This window comes from Bufo bufo, chromosome 4 (assembly GCF_905171765.1).
Source record: "Bufo bufo chromosome 4, aBufBuf1.1, whole genome shotgun sequence".
NCBI classification, from domain to species: Eukaryota; Metazoa; Chordata; class Amphibia; order Anura; family Bufonidae; genus Bufo; species Bufo bufo.
In genome coordinates this window covers 603,355,047-603,373,412 of record NC_053392.1, presented here as the reverse complement: position 1 = coordinate 603,373,412, position 18,366 = coordinate 603,355,047, and the positions used below count along the sequence as shown (strand labels likewise).

Genomic DNA, 18,366 nt, shown 5'->3' with positions numbered 1-18,366 from the left:
ACTCTTCATAGGCGCTGTATACACAAAACGGTAATTATATATTTATTTATTTTTTGCATTGGAATAAGGGAAGAAGGCATTTACCTTTAAAAGTGTTTACCCTTAAAAGAATTTATTGCAATTTAATGGGCATTTATACAAAGTTATTTCCCCGCGCCTCTCAATGGTAATTTGCATAATCGGCAGCGCTCTCGTCCATTAGCGAGATGTCACTTTCATAGCTGCGTATGAATGTAATGTTTTGCGTGGGTAACATCCGTTGGCAGGATTGCGGAGTGCACAGTAAAAGCATTTTAACAAGTCGTGATTATTCACATATCTGCACACCAGGAAACTGCCTCATATTCTGGATTTTTTTACTGCTCCAAATGGGAGGAATTACATATAATACTGAGCGGCTTGTAAAATATGAAATCGCTGGATTTCTAGTCAAAGGTATCTGTCATCTACGCCGAGTAGACTGCACGCAGCATCGAATAAGATTACAAATAAGAACATGAATTTTTTTTCCCCCCAAAACAGCGCCACCTTTGTCCACTGGCCAGGGCTGGTATTACAACTCATTTCAAGTGAATAGGACTAAGCTGTAATACCAATCAAAGACAGTGAGGAATAATTTTTTACTTTTTTCTGATCTCTATATCATCACTGTCTATACTGTGGGAGTCCAGCAGCTATGACCCCTTGCCAATTGCTAGAAATGACAGTGGCACTAGGAAAATGTCCCACAGTGCCCTTTCTCCTAGGAGGTCGGGTCAGGTCTTGAAAACTTTCGAACCTCTTTAGTGTTTTCCCCATTGCATTCTGTAACTTCATGTATTCCTGTGAAAGCGCTGGTGGAGATTACAGCATCGAGGTGCTACAGTGTAGAAACCATACTGTCACCACCCAGCCTACTAGACTTATCAATGGGAGCCCAGCCACTGGGGCCAGCACTGAGCGCTAGGGGCTGTGGACCCTTTGGCAAGATGCAGAAAATTCCAAAATGACCACCATGGTCCCAAAGGTTTTGGGGACCCTTTGTACCCCCAGTAGATCTGTGACCTCTCGTTCTAGTGGTAGCCAGAATTCTAGCAGTTTGTTCCATTCATGAAGGTTATGGCCCACGTTCACTGTGATGGGTAATTTGGTTCCAGTGTCTGACTCTGACGGGCCCCATCATCAAATTTCATTATTCCAATTTGGTTCAAAATTCTTCACAATTCGGGAGAGGGTCGATCAGAATCGCTATGCTTCCGCTCATACTGTCATATTGATACATTTCTTGTTGCCTGCAGCTGCCACTAGGGGGAGCCCACTGCATATATACAGCTCTCATTGAATGGGGTGCTTTAAAATTTCATGTAGTGAGCGCCACCTAATGGTGAGCACAAGCAGACAATTTTTTAGCATTTAAAAGGGGTTTTCCCACAACAGTAAGTCATGATATGCGTCCGATCTTGAAGCCCACAGACAGGGGTCACATGCTCACATACCCTTCTTATACAGGGGCCTTCTGTTGTCTATGTCCTCAAAAACACACATGTCTCTCCTACTCCTCGATGGGCGACTATATAATAGTGTCACTTCTAGGATGAGTAATCCAGCTCTATAGTCTAAGGACCTCATTCATGTAACATCATACGGTAGGTCACCTTACCTTGACACAAAGGAAGATTTTCCCAAGTTCCGTCATCTTGACAAATCGAAGCCATGTTGTCAAAATCAGGATAGCGTGTCTGGAACCCGTCTCGACAGCTCACTATCAACTTGTCTCCAGACTTGTATGTCTTGTTATGAACATTGGCATCTTCAATATAAGGAGCAAGGCAATCTGTGACTGTGTGGAGAAGAAAGATGACGCTATTATTTCCAGACCCTGCCCTCTGATGACATATCTCTCTTCCCATAACTGAGGGGCAGGTTCTTCCTCAGGTATCTCCTCACCTCAGCTCCTCCCTCCTCCTCCCCTCTCACAGCATGCAATCACAGACACAGAGAACGAAACTGCAGCTTCATCCCCCTCCTCCCTCTCTAATTTTTAACTCTTATCTTGAATAATGCTAAAATTAACAGAAGGAAAACTTGTTTGTTAGTCTGCAGGATCTTCTTCTGCTTCAGAGACTCCTGCATCCTGGCCAAGGAGATGGTGGCCTAGGGACTGTGGCCGTGGCCCTCTCTTCAAAGGCTGGTGACCCAGGGTCTGTGGCAGAGTATCCCAGTCTCAGCATCGTCTTATGGTCAGTCTGGCAGAGTCTTTTCTAATAAACACAGGTCCCTATACAGTTTGTAGCTGAGCTAGTGGGAGGGGTAGAGTGAAGAAGCATAGCCTAAACAGAAACATTGTTGGAATTTGTTTGTCATAGACTTGTAAAGAGTTTCAATACAAATCTATGAGAATGACTAAGGCTACTTTCACATCTGCATTTAGTGAAAGTGGATCACCATGTCCGGCACTGCTGGATGCAGACGGAACGTCGACCCACCCCATTAACTATAATGGGGTCCGGCAGAGATCCGGCTGCATTCGGCAAAAATGTAGAGAATCGGCTGGACACATATCGGTGTATGCTGTGGTTTGTGTCCGGTCGATTCCCAGAATTTCCTTCCGGATCAGGAGGCCAGATCTCCATGCCACCGCAGCAGATCCAGCAGGTTTTTCCAGCAAAGAGAAGCCTACTGGATTTCACTGGATTCAGCTTTGCCGGATTTTATAGTTCACCGCCAGATCTCCATTAGTGAGATTTTTGGTCCGGACGACATCCAGCATTTGTACTGGATCAGGAAGCTGAGATGTGAACTCAGCCTAAGCAGTTTTTCCAGACATAAACAAGTCTTCAGACATAAAACAAAAGAGCTGAACCGGACAGATAAAAGGCCAGTATTTGTTTTTTTCCTTCCAAAACTTTGTATAAGGGCTCATGCACACGAAGATATTTTCTTTCCGTTCCCGTTTTTTTTGCGGACCGTATACGGGACCAATAGGGAAAAAATAAACGAACCAGCACCTCCACAATAAGTGAATATAAGAACGCAGGTGCACGCTACCTTGGCTAAAACACACTTGGATTAGTAGAACTACAGGTAACAGCACTCTGCTAGTCAATTGCACAAGGATATAAGCAAACACTGAAAGAATAAATGCTTGGTGGTCATACTTACTGCAAATGCAGCTAGAAGCTCTTTGCGAATATAATTGATCAAAAATATTTCGGGCCCATCTACCGGTAGATGGGCCCGAAATATTTTTGATCAATTATATTCGCTAAGAGCTTCTAGCTGCATTTGCAGTAAGTATGACCACCAAGCATTTATTCTTTCAGTGTTTGCTTATATCTTTGTGCAATTGACTAGCAGAGCATATACGGAACCATTCACTTCAATGGGTTTGCAAAAACAACGGAAGGTACTCCGTGTGCATTCCGTTTCCGTATTTCCGTTCCGCAAAAATGTAGTGCATGTCCTATTATTGTCCGCAAATCACGGAACACATCCGTATGTCATCCGTATTTCATCTGTATTTTGAGGATCCATACTGTAGAAATGCTATGCCCAGTCCATATTGCTCATGTGTTTGGTGATTAATAAGTTACTGTTTCCGTTTCCTATCCGCAAAAAACGGATCACATACGGAAACCATATGGATATGTTTTGTGGAATAACAGAACGGAAGAGGACTTAAATCAGAGAAGAAAAAAAACTCAGATAAGAACAACGGATCCGTGAAAAACGGACCGCAAAACAACAACGGTCGTGTGCATGAGCCCTAACTGTGAGAGATTTCTAACTTCTCAGTGCATCGACAGAACATCCCAAAGTCTCTCAGTATTAGCTGGTTGTGCATTAACCACAGCAGTACAGGGCAAATACAGTGCAATAGTGCAAATGATCAGGATATATTACAATAGACATACTGTATAAAATGCAGTTCAACAATATAAAGGACACAACAGCATAAATCACAGTGCAAGTTAACCCTTCAAAGTGCAATAAATTAGGGAGTTAATGGCTCTGCATAGTGGCAATAGGCGTAAGTGTCCAAAAATTCGCAGACTCCAAAGTACTCTTGCTCCAGTGCGCTACACTAACAAAAAGAAAAAATCATGGATCGCACATCCACATGCCATGCATTGATCTATTGCTTCTCAGCATAATTTATAAACTGTACATAAGGTACTTTGTATACTTTTTGATCAAAATGCATAAGCCCCTACACCACGTCAAGGTGACCTCTTTCGGGTGGGTCCCTACTCTAAAGTGGTGCAGAGCCTGTCGCCGCAACATCACACCCGCAGGCAGCACAACCCAGAAGCCGAACATCACCCCTGCTGTCAAGCTAAGCCTCCCATGGCACTGGGCTACACCAGCACACATACACAGCGCCACAGCCTCCATACAGCACTGCCCCATATGAACAGATCTAAAACAAAACTACCTCTCCATGTGGTTTCAGAAGCTAACTGAAACCAAGTAGAAAATACTACTAATTATTCAGCGGAGCAATGTAAATTGTTCTGGGAGATGGTGAATCAGTGCATGTCGCGTGGATGCGTCATTCAAATGATGTTTAATTAATATATGCAAATGAGACTCTAGGAGCAATGGGGGCGTTGCTGTTACACCTAGAGGTTCTGCTCTCTCTGCAACTGCCGCAACCTCTGCACTTTGATTGACAAGACCGGCAGCAGGGGCGTTGCTAGGTTAAAACATTTGGGGCCTAGGCCCCTAATGTTTTGTCCCAGGCCCCGAATATACTGCCTGCCTGCTAAATACAACTGTATTGCCATTCTCAGGACAGCAATACAATTGAATCTATTGTCCTGCAAGAGCTGAAGGACCTGTGATGACATCACAGGTCATGTGATCAGTGCTAAAGGCAGTAGCTGAAAAGGACCTGCAATGATGTCACCGTCATGTGACCAGTGCAGGAGAGGACGGCTGAGCAGTGAAGAGAAGTCCTGGGAAAAAGCTGTGGTGAGGTCTGCTACATGAGGAGAGGTAAGTGAAGGGAGAGGCAGAGCAATGCTGGGAGTTGTAGTAATTTAACTGGGACTGTATGTTAGGGCTGAAGGGAGGGAAGTTATTTACATGGGACAGTGGGGTGGAGTGATGTTATTTACATGAGACTGAAAGTTGAGGGAGTGATGTTATTTACATGGGAATGCATGTTGGAGGTGGCTGGGGCAGGGTGATGTTATTTACATGGGACTATATGTTGAAGGCGGCTGTGGGAGGGAGTGATATTATTTACATGGGATTGAATGTTGAGGGGGTAATGTGATTTACATGGGACTGCATGTTGGAGGTGGCTGGGGAGGGGTGATTTTATTTACATGGGACTGCATGTTGACAGTGACTGGGGGAGGAAGTAATGTTATTTACATGGGACTGAATATTGAGGGGGTGATGTTATTTACATGGGACTGTATGTTGAAGGCGGCTGGGGAGGGGGTTATGTTCTTTACATGAGACTGTATGTTGAAGGCGGCTGGGGAGGGGGTAATGTTATTTACGTGGGACTGTATATTGAGGGGGGAAGGAGAGTTGGTGTGATGTTATTTACATGGGACTGTATTTTAGAGGAGGCTGTAGATAGAAAGGGATGTTATTTACATGGGACTGTATATTGGAGGGGGCTGGAAAGATGGTGTGATGGTGTTTACATAGCACTCTATGGCGGAGAAGGGAAATAATGTTATTTACATGGGACTGTATGGTGGAGGGGCTGAGGAATTATAATTTTTGAGGACAGTTAACGGAGGAATATAACTACAGGGGAACTGCAGGGGGCATTATGAATACTGGGAGGGCTTCAGGGCAAGCATTATAACAGTAGGAGGTGATATAAATACTGGGGCACTTCAGGGTGAGCATTATAACAGTAGGGGGCATTATAAATACTGGGGGCACTTTAAAGGAGACATTAGGCGTTCTTATTATTACTGGGGGCTCTATAGGAGGGACTTATAGATCCGCATTATTTCTACTAAGAGAACTGTGGGGGTCTTATTACTACTGAGGGGTCTGTAGAGAGCTTTATTACCACTGGGGGAACAATAGGGGGGCCTTATTTCTACTAGGGGCTCTGTAAGGACATTATTAATACTGGAGGGCTCTTCTACTAATGGGGGCACTCTTGGGGAGCATTATCACAGTTGGGGGCACTGTAGGGGGCAGTATTACTAATGAGGGCATTCTAGAAGGGAATTACTATTGGTGGGACTATGAGGTGGGACTATTGGTGGCACTATTACTATGGGGGGCACTCATTTTTCTTCAGGATAGTATTTGGGGGTACAGAAAAATGAGGAAGCTAAGATGTGTGAGTGTCACACTCTGTAGAGAGGAGGCGCGGCTGAGAGAAGTTGTCCGGACGGAATGGAGAAGATGATTACAGAGAAGATCTACATCAGAGGAGACATCACCTGGGAGTCACTGGATGTGAGAAGTATGTGCTGCCGTATAGGGGTCGGTTGGTCGACTTAGAGAATTGGGCCATATGCATTGGGGCTTAGGCCCCGGATCTTTTGAGACCCTAGCAAAGCCCCTGACCGGCAGTGAAAACGTCATCACACCTGGTCCTGTTAATCAAAGTGGAGAGGTCGCAGCAGTTACAGAGAGAGCAGAGCCTCTAGGTGTAAGGGCAACGCCCCCGTTGCTCCTAAAGGCTCATTTGCGTATATTAATAAAACATCATTCTTCTCAGCAGTGCGGGCACATATGACCATGGGACCAACACAGACGCCTATATTTTTTTCTTGTTTTAGAAAATGAGAACACAATTGATTGCCTTGATTGATGGTTTTGTTCTTCTGTGTGCTTCTTTTTATATTTCCATTTTACGTGAATGGCTCCTGCAGAATGGACCAATTTGAGCCAAATTAATTGGCAGAAAGATTAGCGGGAAGGAACTTTTTGTCTCCGATCCTAGGTGAGCGCGAGATGGATTGTTACATAAATAGAGCAGAGCAGCAGCAGCCAAACAAATGAAAATGAAATCGATACTAAGTTCATAATTGTTGAATTTCTTTATTGATGCAGCTCTGCCAGCAGAGAGAGAACAAGCCCCCGAGTTACTGCTGATTACCGAATTAAAATTAAAAAACAAAATAAAAAAAAAATCTAGAAAGCCGTTCTAAGAAAAGCCATTCTAACATAATGAGTCTTTCTCCTGTCCGCCCACAGCACGCAGCGTCACCACAGGAGACAGCATTAACAGCTCCAGGTGAGGCGCTCTTTTTAACCTGAACTTTTTCTTTTTTTTATATATATATATATTAATTTTTTTGTAAATTCATTGCGTCTTTATATACTTGATAATTTTCTATTGAGCATATTAAGATGCAGATATTTTCCAATGAGACTATTTAAAAAAAAATTGTTCATTAACCCCTTAGGCTGCGTTCACACGGGCGAGTATTCCGCGCGGGTGCAATGCGGTAGGTGAACGTATTGCACCCGCACTGAATCCTGACCCATTCATTTCTATGGGGCTGTTCAGATGAGCGGCGATTTTCACGCGTCACTTGTGCGTTGCGTGAAAATCGCAGCATGCTCTATATTCTGCGTTTTTCACGCAACGCAGGCCCCATAGAAGTGAATAGGGGTGAGTGAAAATCGCAAGCATCCGCAAGCAAGTGCGGATGCTGTGCGATTTTCACGCATGGTTGCTAGGTGACAGTCTATTCACTGTATTATTTTCTGTTATAAGGGAAAATAATAGCATTCTGAAAACAGAATGCATAGTAAGTGATCAGTTGAGGGTTAAAAAAAATAAAAAAAATTAACTCACCTTCTCCGTTTGTTCGCGTAAGTCCCGGTCTCTTCTTTACTTCTCAAAAGATGAACTATGGGCTAAAGGACCTTTGGTGACGTAAGATCACATGCTCCAATCACATGGTCCATCACCGCGGTGATGGACCATGTGATTGGAGCATGTGATCTGACGTCACCAAAGGTCCTTTAGCCCATAGTTTATCTTTTAAAGAACTAAAGACCGGGAGAACTACGCGAACAAGAGGACAAGGTGAGTTAATTTTTTTAATTTTTTTTAACCCTCAACTGATCACCTACTAAGCATTCTGTTTTCAGAATGCTATTATTTTTCCTTATAACCATGTTATAAGGGAAAATAATAACATCTACACAACACCGAACCCAAACCTGAACTTCTGTGAAGAAGTTCGGGTCTGGGTACCACAGTCGGTTTTTTATCACGCGCGTGCAAAACACATTGCACACGCGCGATAAAAACTGAACATCGGAACGCAATCGCAGTCAAAACTGACTGCAATTGCATTCCTACTCGCGCGGGTTTGCCGCAACACACCGGGACGCATCCGGAACTAATCCGGACACGCTCGTGTGAACCCAGCCTTAAAGACCAAACTAAGTTTTGTGGCAACATCATGAGCCATAGTTGTTGTTTTTTTTCCTATCGATGGAGCTATGTGAGGGCTTTGTTTGTTTGCAGGGTGAGTTGTAGCTTTTATTAGTACCATAATATATTTGGATCTAATGAATGGGGAAAGATTTTTTTTTTTAAACTTCAGTTTTTAATATATATAAAAAAAAAAACTTTATTAATCAATTCCTGACCATTTTTCACTCCCTATACGTTTTTTTATTTTCCCATTCACATAACCATATGAGGGCTTGTTTTTTGTGGGACAGGTTGTTCTTTCTAATAGCAGCATTTAAGATTGTGTAAGCTGGAAATAAATTCCAAATGGGGTGGGATTAAAAACCCCCCGGCAAATCAGCCATAATTTTATGGGTTTTGTTTTTACACCGTTCCCTATTCGGTAAAGCTGACCTGTTACCTTCATTCTCTGGGTCAGAAGGATTTCAACGATCTCACATTTATATATTTATTTTTGGGTTTCAATAGTTAAAAAGATGTTTTTTCATTGCATCACTATATTCTTATCCCATAACTTTTTCGACCCCCATATTTTTTTTCTCCGTTACAGCATTCATACTTTAATAGTTTGGGCATTTTGGGAATGCGGTGGTACAAATTATCTTTATTTTGTTTTTGTCTATTTTATTATGATGAAAGGATGCTTATTTGAAATTTAAAAAAAAAAATTTCCACTTACTTTAAGTCCCCTTGAACATTTGATCTTTAGCTCACTTTTCCCATAGAGTGCAATGAATTACCATTGCCGTCTATGGGAGATTTACTATGTTCCTGTGCAGCTCTGCCACAGGCAGTAAGCCTCGGAGCCTTCTTAAGGCTACCACAGTAAACGAACGCTGGGGGAGTCGTTCTGGCCCCGGGGAAAAGCCACTCAGATGCCATGATCACAATTGACAGCTGAATGTCTGTGATCGATGTTATTGCCGATCACAGACATTAGCTTCATGTGTCTGCTGTGTAAAACCGCAGGCATCCGGTGGCTATTGCGGCCTGCTCCGCTCCAGAGTGGGCGCCATTTTTAAAGACCCAACATGTTAGGAAGGGGTTAAAGAGGAGCCGTCACCTCTCCTGACATGTCTGTTTTAGCAACTAATTGCGTTCCCTATGTAAGAACGTATGGATCATCTATTCTTTTGACACTACTAGCAGAAGGACCCGTCTTCGCACGGGTATATTTCATCTATTTCATTTAATGTTTGCGTGTGTCATTAAAAGATATCTACAGTATCCACTATAACAGTGACATCTACAGTACCCCACCCCTTTAACAGTGACCTCCACAGCGATCTGCCCCCTTAACAGTAGCATCCACAGCGCCCTCCCCTTTAACAGTGACCTCCGCAGCAGCCGCCCCTTTATTAGTGACATCCACAGTACCCTGTCTTGTTAACAGTAATTTCCACAATAACCCTCTGCAGAGCTCTGTTTCCTTAAAATGTGACCTCCACAACACCCCGCCCCCTTAACAGTGACCTCTTCAGCACCCCGCCCCTTAACACTGACCTCTACAGCACCCCGCCCCTTAGCACTGACCTCTACAGCACTCCGCCCCTTAACACTGACCTCCATACCGGACCGTCCCCTTAACTGTGACTTCCACAGTTCCCTTTCTCCTTAACAGAGATCCCCACAGTGCCCGCCCCTTTAACAGTCACCTCCACAGCAGCCTGCCCCTTTAATAGTGACCTCAACAACATCCCACCCCCTTAACAGTGACCTCCACAGCAGCCTGCCCCTTTAACAGTGACCTCCACAGCGGCTGCCCCTTCATTAGTGACCTCCACAATACCCCATCTCCTTAACAGTGATTTTCACAACACCCCGTCCCCTTAACAGTGGCCTCTACAGCAATCTGCCCCTTAACACTGACCTCCATAGCAGACTGTCTCCTTAACTGTGACCTCGACAGCAGCCTGCCTCTAGGGTGAGGACTCCCTGTCCTCAGTCCGGCGCAGGGCCTGGACGGACACAGGGATGTTTGTTGAACAGCTCACTCTCAGACAGCAGCACTGTGCTGCCTGAGCATGAGCTGCAGGGAGAAAGTCACCCTCTCTCCCACCCCTGCAGCTGACAAAAGTTGATTTTTACCTTCATTTTTTCAATCCCTGTCGACTGTGGATTGGGGGGGCGGGGGGTCGTGGCCTAACCGGATTGGGGGCGTAGCCCTGCAAGCTTCTATTGGCTGATAAGGGACATGTGACCGTGTGTATGGCAGTTGGCATATGAAGAGAAAGACTTGCAGGCTTCTATTGGCTAATGTAGGTCATGTGATGTGCCATATTTGCATTTAGTGGGAATATCTCAGGAACGGTACGTGCTAGAGAGCTGTGACCCCCCACAAGATTTCTTTCAGACTGTGCAGGACCTACAGTATATAGGGGCCAGGCTGTAATAATATATGGTTCTGAAATGTTATGTGACTCTAGTAGCTCCATTTACCAGTTATGATATTTAATTTTAGGCCATTTCCGCATGTTTTTTTTAAAGTGGGGTCAGAGCCTTAGTGAGGCTTTCTTCCTTTCACTCAGGACAAAGGTTCAATTTGCTTCCCTATCACTGTATCTAAATATCTGGGCCAAGGCAAAGTGGTTCACTGGCACCCTCTGCCCCAGCACTTAGAACCTGCCCTGACTCGAACCCCCAGGAAAGTCTCCTGTAAAGACCGCTAACAGTCACCACTTGGGGGAGTCGGCTAAGTGTGTATTGGATTGCTCCCATTGACCTCACTGGGAGCTGTATAAATCTGTATTCAGTGAGCTCCCTCTGGTGGCAGCTGAAGGAAGCTAGAAATTTGTTATTTATTACTATGGCTGTGTGAGGGAAAGTAGGGGAGCTGGCCTGGCCTTGCACACCACTTAACCGGCGGTCCGGACCCAGGCGCCCTCTTCTGTCACCTGCTGCACTCCATGTGTCCAGTGCTCTCCTCCTCGGTTGCAGTCTTAGGCCGGCACTCCTCTGCCTAGCCTGTTCCTTATTTCGTGCTCTCATACTAGTGCCTGTAGCCTATCAGAGGCCGGCGCAGGCAGCGCGATGATGTCAGAGCGGGACACAGGCCTGCATCGCATCGCTGAAAGCGGCAAGGAGGTAAGTATATGTGTTTATTTATTTTTTATTTATACTTTGCTAGGGGCCCTATCTGGCACTCACGGGGGCATCTACTGGGGGCCCTATCTTATGTACTGGCACACATGGGGGGCACTATGGAGGGGGAGGAGCACTATGGGGGGCCCTATCTTAGTTAATGGCACATATGGGGGCACTGTGGGGGGCCCTATCTTATGTACTGGCACACATGGGGGGCACTATGGAGGGGGGAGTACTATTGGGGCCCTATTTTATATACTGGCACACATGGGAGCACTATCGAGGGGGGAGCACTATGTGGGGCCCTATCTTATTTACTGGCACACATGGGGCCACTGTGGGGGGCCCTATTTTATATACTGGCACACATGGGGGGCACAATGGAGGAGGGGGGTACTATTGGGGCCCTATTTTATATACTGGCACACATGGGGGCACTATGGAGGGGGAGGAGCACTATGGGGGGACCTATCTTATGTACTGTCGAAACCAAATCAGACAGCTCACGATCCTCTTGTTACGCTGCACGGGAAAGGGTAATCCCCATATCAAAATTCAAAGGATAATCCCAGCAGGCGTACTTGTTTCCAATATATAGTATGCTTTATTTCATAATAAAATGACAAAATCACAGGACGTGTTTCGGCACGTCCAGCCTTCCTCACTGCAGTTGAGTAAGGCTGGACGGGCCAAAACGCATCCTGTGATTTTGTCATTTTATTATGAAATAAAGCATACTATATATTGGAAACAAGTACGCCAATCTTATGTACTGGCACACATGGGGGGCACTATGGAGGGAGGGAGTACTATTGCGGCCCTATTATATATATTGGCACACATGGGGGGCACTATGGAGGGGGAGGAGCACTATAGGGGGCCCTATCTTAGTTAATGGCACATATGGGGGGCACTGTGGGGGGCCCTATCTTATATACTAGTGCCGTGGTCTTTTGATAATATTTGCATGTACCCCTACCACTGAGCACCTCCCAACCTTTAACAAGGAGTGCCGCTGAACCTTCTTTTTCCCTATCTTATATACTGGCACACATGGGGCGCACTACAGGGGGGGGGGGTTACTATTGGGGCCCTATTTTATATACTGGCACACATGGGGGGCACTATGGAGGGGGAGGAGCACTATGGGGTGCCCTATCTTAGTTAATGGCACATATGGGGGGCACTGTGGGGGGCCCTATCTTATATACTGGCACACATGGGGGGCACTTTGGAGACGGGGAGTACTATTGGGGCCCTATTTCATAAACTGGCACACATGGGGGGCACTTTGTGGGTCCCTATTTAATTTTTTGGCTCTATGGAGAAGGGGGGAGAGGAGCACTATGGGGGCATCTTCTGGGGCTCTGTCTTATATACTGGCAGATATGGGGGGCACTATGGAGAATGGGGGAATAGGAGCACTATAGGGGTCATTATATAGGTGCATTATACTGGCACACATTATGGGGGCATTTTATATTGGCACATTGTCAGGCACCATGAGGACAAGGGGAGGTGCACGAATAGGAGTATTTTATACTGGCGCAAATGATAGGGCACTATGGGGACCTTGGCTCAACAGGAGGCACTAAGAAGGTTTTTTGGGCACATAGTAGGGGGCATTGGCACACATTATGAGGGTACTATGGGGACATTGGCTCTACAGGGGGCATTAAGAGGAGGTATTTTTTATACTGCCACACAACAGGGCATTTTTATGTACTGGCGCACATTATAAAGAGAATTATGACTACCGGGGGCTTTATTGCAGTTGAGGGACTATGAGGAACATTATGTTTACACTATTAGTGTCAGGGACACTGTTATCTGGGCGCAGTTATTTATTAGGACACTGTGTGCCAGTAATTATTGAAGGGGAACTATCTGTGTGTAACTAGTATGGGGAGCACAGCGGGCACAGTATTGGGGGTGACAGGATGGGGTGTTTACAAGGTGGGAGGATGATGGAAAACTAGGAAACTAAGATGTCTGTCTGTCAAACTCTGCAGAGAGAAGAGATGGCTGAAAGAAATCATCATGGCGGTGTGGTCTGAAAGGAGAAGATAAGGACAGAGAACATCTACATCAAAGGAGACGTCACTGGATGTACGAGGTATGTGGACCTGTATTAGGGCTACCTTCACATCTGCGTTAGTGATTCTGGCAGGCTCTTCCAGCAGAGAACAGCCTGACGGACTCCTCCAGCACTGCTGGATGCAGACAGAATGCCCGCCAGTCCCTTTGGCTATAATGGGGTACGGCAGAGATCCGGCCACAATCTGGCAAAAATGCAGAGAATCAGCGGGACACAAACCTCTGCATGCCTGAGTTTGTGTCCGGCCAATTCCTTGCATTGTCTGCCGGATCAGGTGGCCGGAGCGCAGTGCCGCAGGAGTGAAAGTAGCCTTACCCTGTATGTTTTGTATTGCTACAAGTAATGTTAGTACGGAATAGGTTAGGTTGAGAATTTGGCTTGGGGGGGGGGGGCAGGCACATTCTTTGCACAGGGGCCCTCTGCTGTCTGTGTCCCCCCCTGCTGTGACAGCACTGTGTTTATTATCCCTGTAATAAAAGAATAGTGAGTGCAGCTCTGGAGTATAATACAGGATGTAACTCAGGATAAGTACAGGATAAGCAATGTAATGTATGTACACAGTGACCCCACCAGCAGAATAGTGAGTGCAGCTCTGGAGTAGAATACAGGATGTAACTCAGGATCAGTTCAGGATAAGTAATGTATGTACACAGTGACTGCACCAGCAGAATAGTGAGTGCAGCTCTGGAGTATAATACAGGATGTAACTCAGGGTCAGTACAGGATAAGTAATGTAATGTATGTACACAGTGACTGCACCAGCAGAATAGTGAGTGCAGCTCTGGAGTATAATACAGGATGTAACTCAGGATCAGTACAGGATAAGTCATGTAATGTATGTACACAGTGACTGCACCAGCAGAATAGTGAGTGCAGCTCTGGAGTATAATACAGGATGTAACTCAGGATCAGTACAGGATAAGTAATGTAATGTATGTACACAGTGACTGCACCAGCATAATAGTGAGTGCAGCTCTGGAGTATAATACAGGATGTAACTCAGGATCAGTACAGGATAAGTCATGTAATGTATGTACACAGTGACTGCACCAGCAGAATAGTGAGTGCAGCTCTGGAGTATAATACAGGATGTAACTCAGGATCAGTACAGGATAAGTCATGTATGTACACAGTGACTGCACCAGCAGAATAGTGAGTGCAGCTCTGGAGTATAATACAGGATGTAACTCAGGATCAGTACAGGATAAGTCATGTATGTACACAGTGACTGCACCAGCAGAATAGTGAGTGCAGCTCTGGAGTATAATACAGGATGTAACTCAGGATCAGTACAGGATGAGTAATGTAATGTATGTACACAGTGACTCCACCAGCAGAACAGTAAGTGACGTTATACACCCTAATGAATGCCATACCTATTCCAGTGTCGGGTTGTAGAGCAGTTCCTCAGGTCTAGCATTCCGTTCACATGTACCATATACAACAACTCACAGCGAAGTGCGGCTTTATTCAAACCCTACAACAATCCAGTAATAATCATCGCTATGTTTCATCCTAGGTGTCACCATCTTCAACAGTCCCTTTGAAGGTCTAATTAATGACAGAGAGAGATTGCTGCATCCATGTGAATAAGGACCAGATGCGACTCTGTAATTAATTATTCCGCTAAATATATAAACATTTGTGTGACTGGACGACACTGAGCACTTCAGAAATAAAACACATTGATTGAAGTGGCCCTGCCCCATACAGAGGATGAACCGTTAATTATATTATCAGGTGAATGACTGACACATCCATGCCCAGAAGAGCCATAGAAGGTGATTCAGTCTGAAGAGGACAGGGAGTACTGCTCCAGTGCGTGCACGTGTGTGCAGCCTGGGCACCAGCGCAGCCAGGCCGGAGAACTGGAGTCAATGGAGGAGAAGTTATGGCCTCACGGCCCTGGGGCAGTGTGTCAGCGGTACGTCAGAATCAAATATAATACCGCAGCAGCAGGCAACAAACAGAGCTCAAAGGGGTTGTCTCACCTGTACCACCAATGTCAGATAGGTGCAGGTCCCAGAGGTTTCCCCAAGGTGAACGATAGCGCACTGCACAAGCGCCCTCCATTCATTTCTATGAAAGTTCCACTGGCTCGGCCACCTCCGGCAGTCCCATAGAAGTGAAAGAACAGTGCACTCTCCATTCATTTCTATGGGATCTCTGAAAATAGCCGACCACATTCCCATAGAAGGGAATGGAGAGCACGCCGTACATACACGATGCACTCTCGTTCAGTTTGGGGGTCCCGTTCTAGAGATAGATGTGGGTCCCAGAAATGGGCACTACATGACACTAGCTGGGCACTGCAGGACACTAATTTAGCACTGTATGACACTATCTGGTCAATACATCACACTGGTCACTATATGACACTATCTGGTCACTATATGACACTGTATGGTCACTATATCACACCGTATGGTCGCTATATGACACTATCTGGTCACTATATCACACCATATGGTCACTATATCACACCGTATGGTCGCTATATGACACTATCTGGTCACTATATGACACCGTATGGTCACTATATGACACTATCTGGTCACTATATGACACTGTATGGTCACTATATCACACCGTATGGTCGCTATATGACACTATCTGGTCACTATATCACACCATATGGTCACTATATCACACCGTATGGTCGCTATATGACACTATCTGGTCACTATATGACACCGTATGGTCGCTATATGACACTATCTGGTCACTATATGACACCGTATGGTCGCTATATGACACTATCTGGTCACTATATCACACCATATGGTCACTATATCACACCGTATGGTCGCTATATGACACTATCTGGTCACTATATGACACCGTATGGTCGCTATATGACACTATCTGGTCACTATATCACACCGTATGGTCACTATATGACACTATCTGGTCACTATATGACACTGTATGGTCACTATATTATTTGACACCGTATGGTCACTTTATGACACTGTATGGTCGCTATATGACACTATTTAGAAAATATAAGGCAAACGTTATATTTGTGCAACTCACCGGTCACTCTATGACACTATTTGGCCCCTGTAGAAGACTAGTTGTGTACTGTATGTCAACAATTAATAACTGTATGACACTATCTGGTCGCTATATGACACTGTATGGTCGCTTTATGACAGTATTTGGTCACTATGTGACACTATCTAGACAATATAAAGCAAACTTTGACAATTTGCGGCGCTCTTTGGTCACTGTATGACACTATCTGGTCACTGTAGTTTCGCACTGTATGCCACTAATTGATAATTGTATGACATTATCTGGTCACTACATGACATTTACAATATAAAAAACAATCTGGGCGATCTTTGTTACTCTCTGGCCACAGTTTGAGGCTATCTGGTCACTATATGACACTATATGGTCACTATATGACACTACCTGGTCACTATATGACACTACCTGGTCGCTATATGACACTATCTGGTCACTATATGGTCACTATATGACACTATCTGGTCACTATATGACACTATATGGTCACTATATGACACTATCTGGTCACTCTATGACACTATCTGGTAACTTTCACACTATCTTGCCACCTTATGACACTACCTGGTCACTATATGACACTATCTGGTCACTATATGACGCTATCTGGTCACTATATGACACTATCTGGTCACTATATGGTCACTATATGACACTATCTGGTCACTATATGACACTACCTGGTCACTATATGACACTATCTGGTCACTATATGACACTATATGGTCACTATATGACACTATCTGGTCACTCTATGACACTATCTGGTACCTTTCACACTATCTTGCCACCTTATGACACTACCTGGTCACTATATGACACTATCTGGTCACTATATGACGCTATCTGGTCACTATATGACACTATCTGGTCACTGTATGACACTAAATGCTCACTATATGACACTATTTGGTCACTGTATGACACTATATGCTCACTATATGACACTATTTGGTCACTATATGACACTATCTGGTCACTGTATGACACTACCTGGTCACTCTATGACAATATTTGGCCATTGCAGACACCATGTGGTCAGGGATGCTTTGCATGCACTGGTTCTTTACAAGACTGGGAGCTGGCGCCTGCTCGTGACCCGCACACTGAGTGACGTGATGAAGACCAGTAGGACACCGGCCACCAAGATAGGTGATCGTTACTGTATGTACATGTACTATTGGGCTCTGAATGGCACACAGAGGATTCAGCTGCTCCTGCGACGTAGATAAAGCTCCAAAGCCTAGCCCTGAAAAATATCATTTCTTTATTTTTGTCAGGAAACTATTATTTTTTGATTTTCCTTAACTTTAGGGAAGACTCTTAACTTTTCGGTCGAAATTGCAAAGTTCAGCTGGCAGCGGATCTAAAATTGTCATTTCTGAGTCATTGTGCACCGGTCCAAGAATGTCTCCTAGTTGACCATAGTGACAACAATCTCATTTTCTACCAGGCGGTCACATTTACACGTTAAGTCGTCTTATAGTCAGGAGAAGAGAAGCTCCGAGGATTGCCGGTTCAATATATAACCTTATAAATGAGCAAAACTAAGTTCTTAAAAATAAACTGGCATCATAGTGCGCCTATAGTGCGCCATACTGTGGGTGGTGCTGTAGTACCCCAGAGCGTGCACTGCTATTCCGACAACCTGCTACTGTCTCTAATGCCTAACCAATGTCTGACACCACCCCATGCCTTTTGATTCCAGGTCTGCTCAGAAGCTGCTATGTAACTGTTATTTATTGTATTT

At 44.9% G+C, this 18,366-nt stretch overlaps 1 protein-coding gene across 1 annotated transcript in view; it reads right to left on the bottom strand.

Moving 5' to 3' along the window:
• SUSD4 (sushi domain containing 4) overlaps positions 1-18,366 on the bottom strand; it is a 61,880-nt gene that overhangs the window by 29,761 nt on the left and 13,753 nt on the right. The window contains exon 3 of the mRNA XM_040430219.1: positions 1,640-1,819. Within this exon, the coding sequence (XP_040286153.1) occupies positions 1,640-1,819 (180 nt within the window). The remainder of the gene's footprint in view (positions 1-1,639; positions 1,820-18,366) is intronic.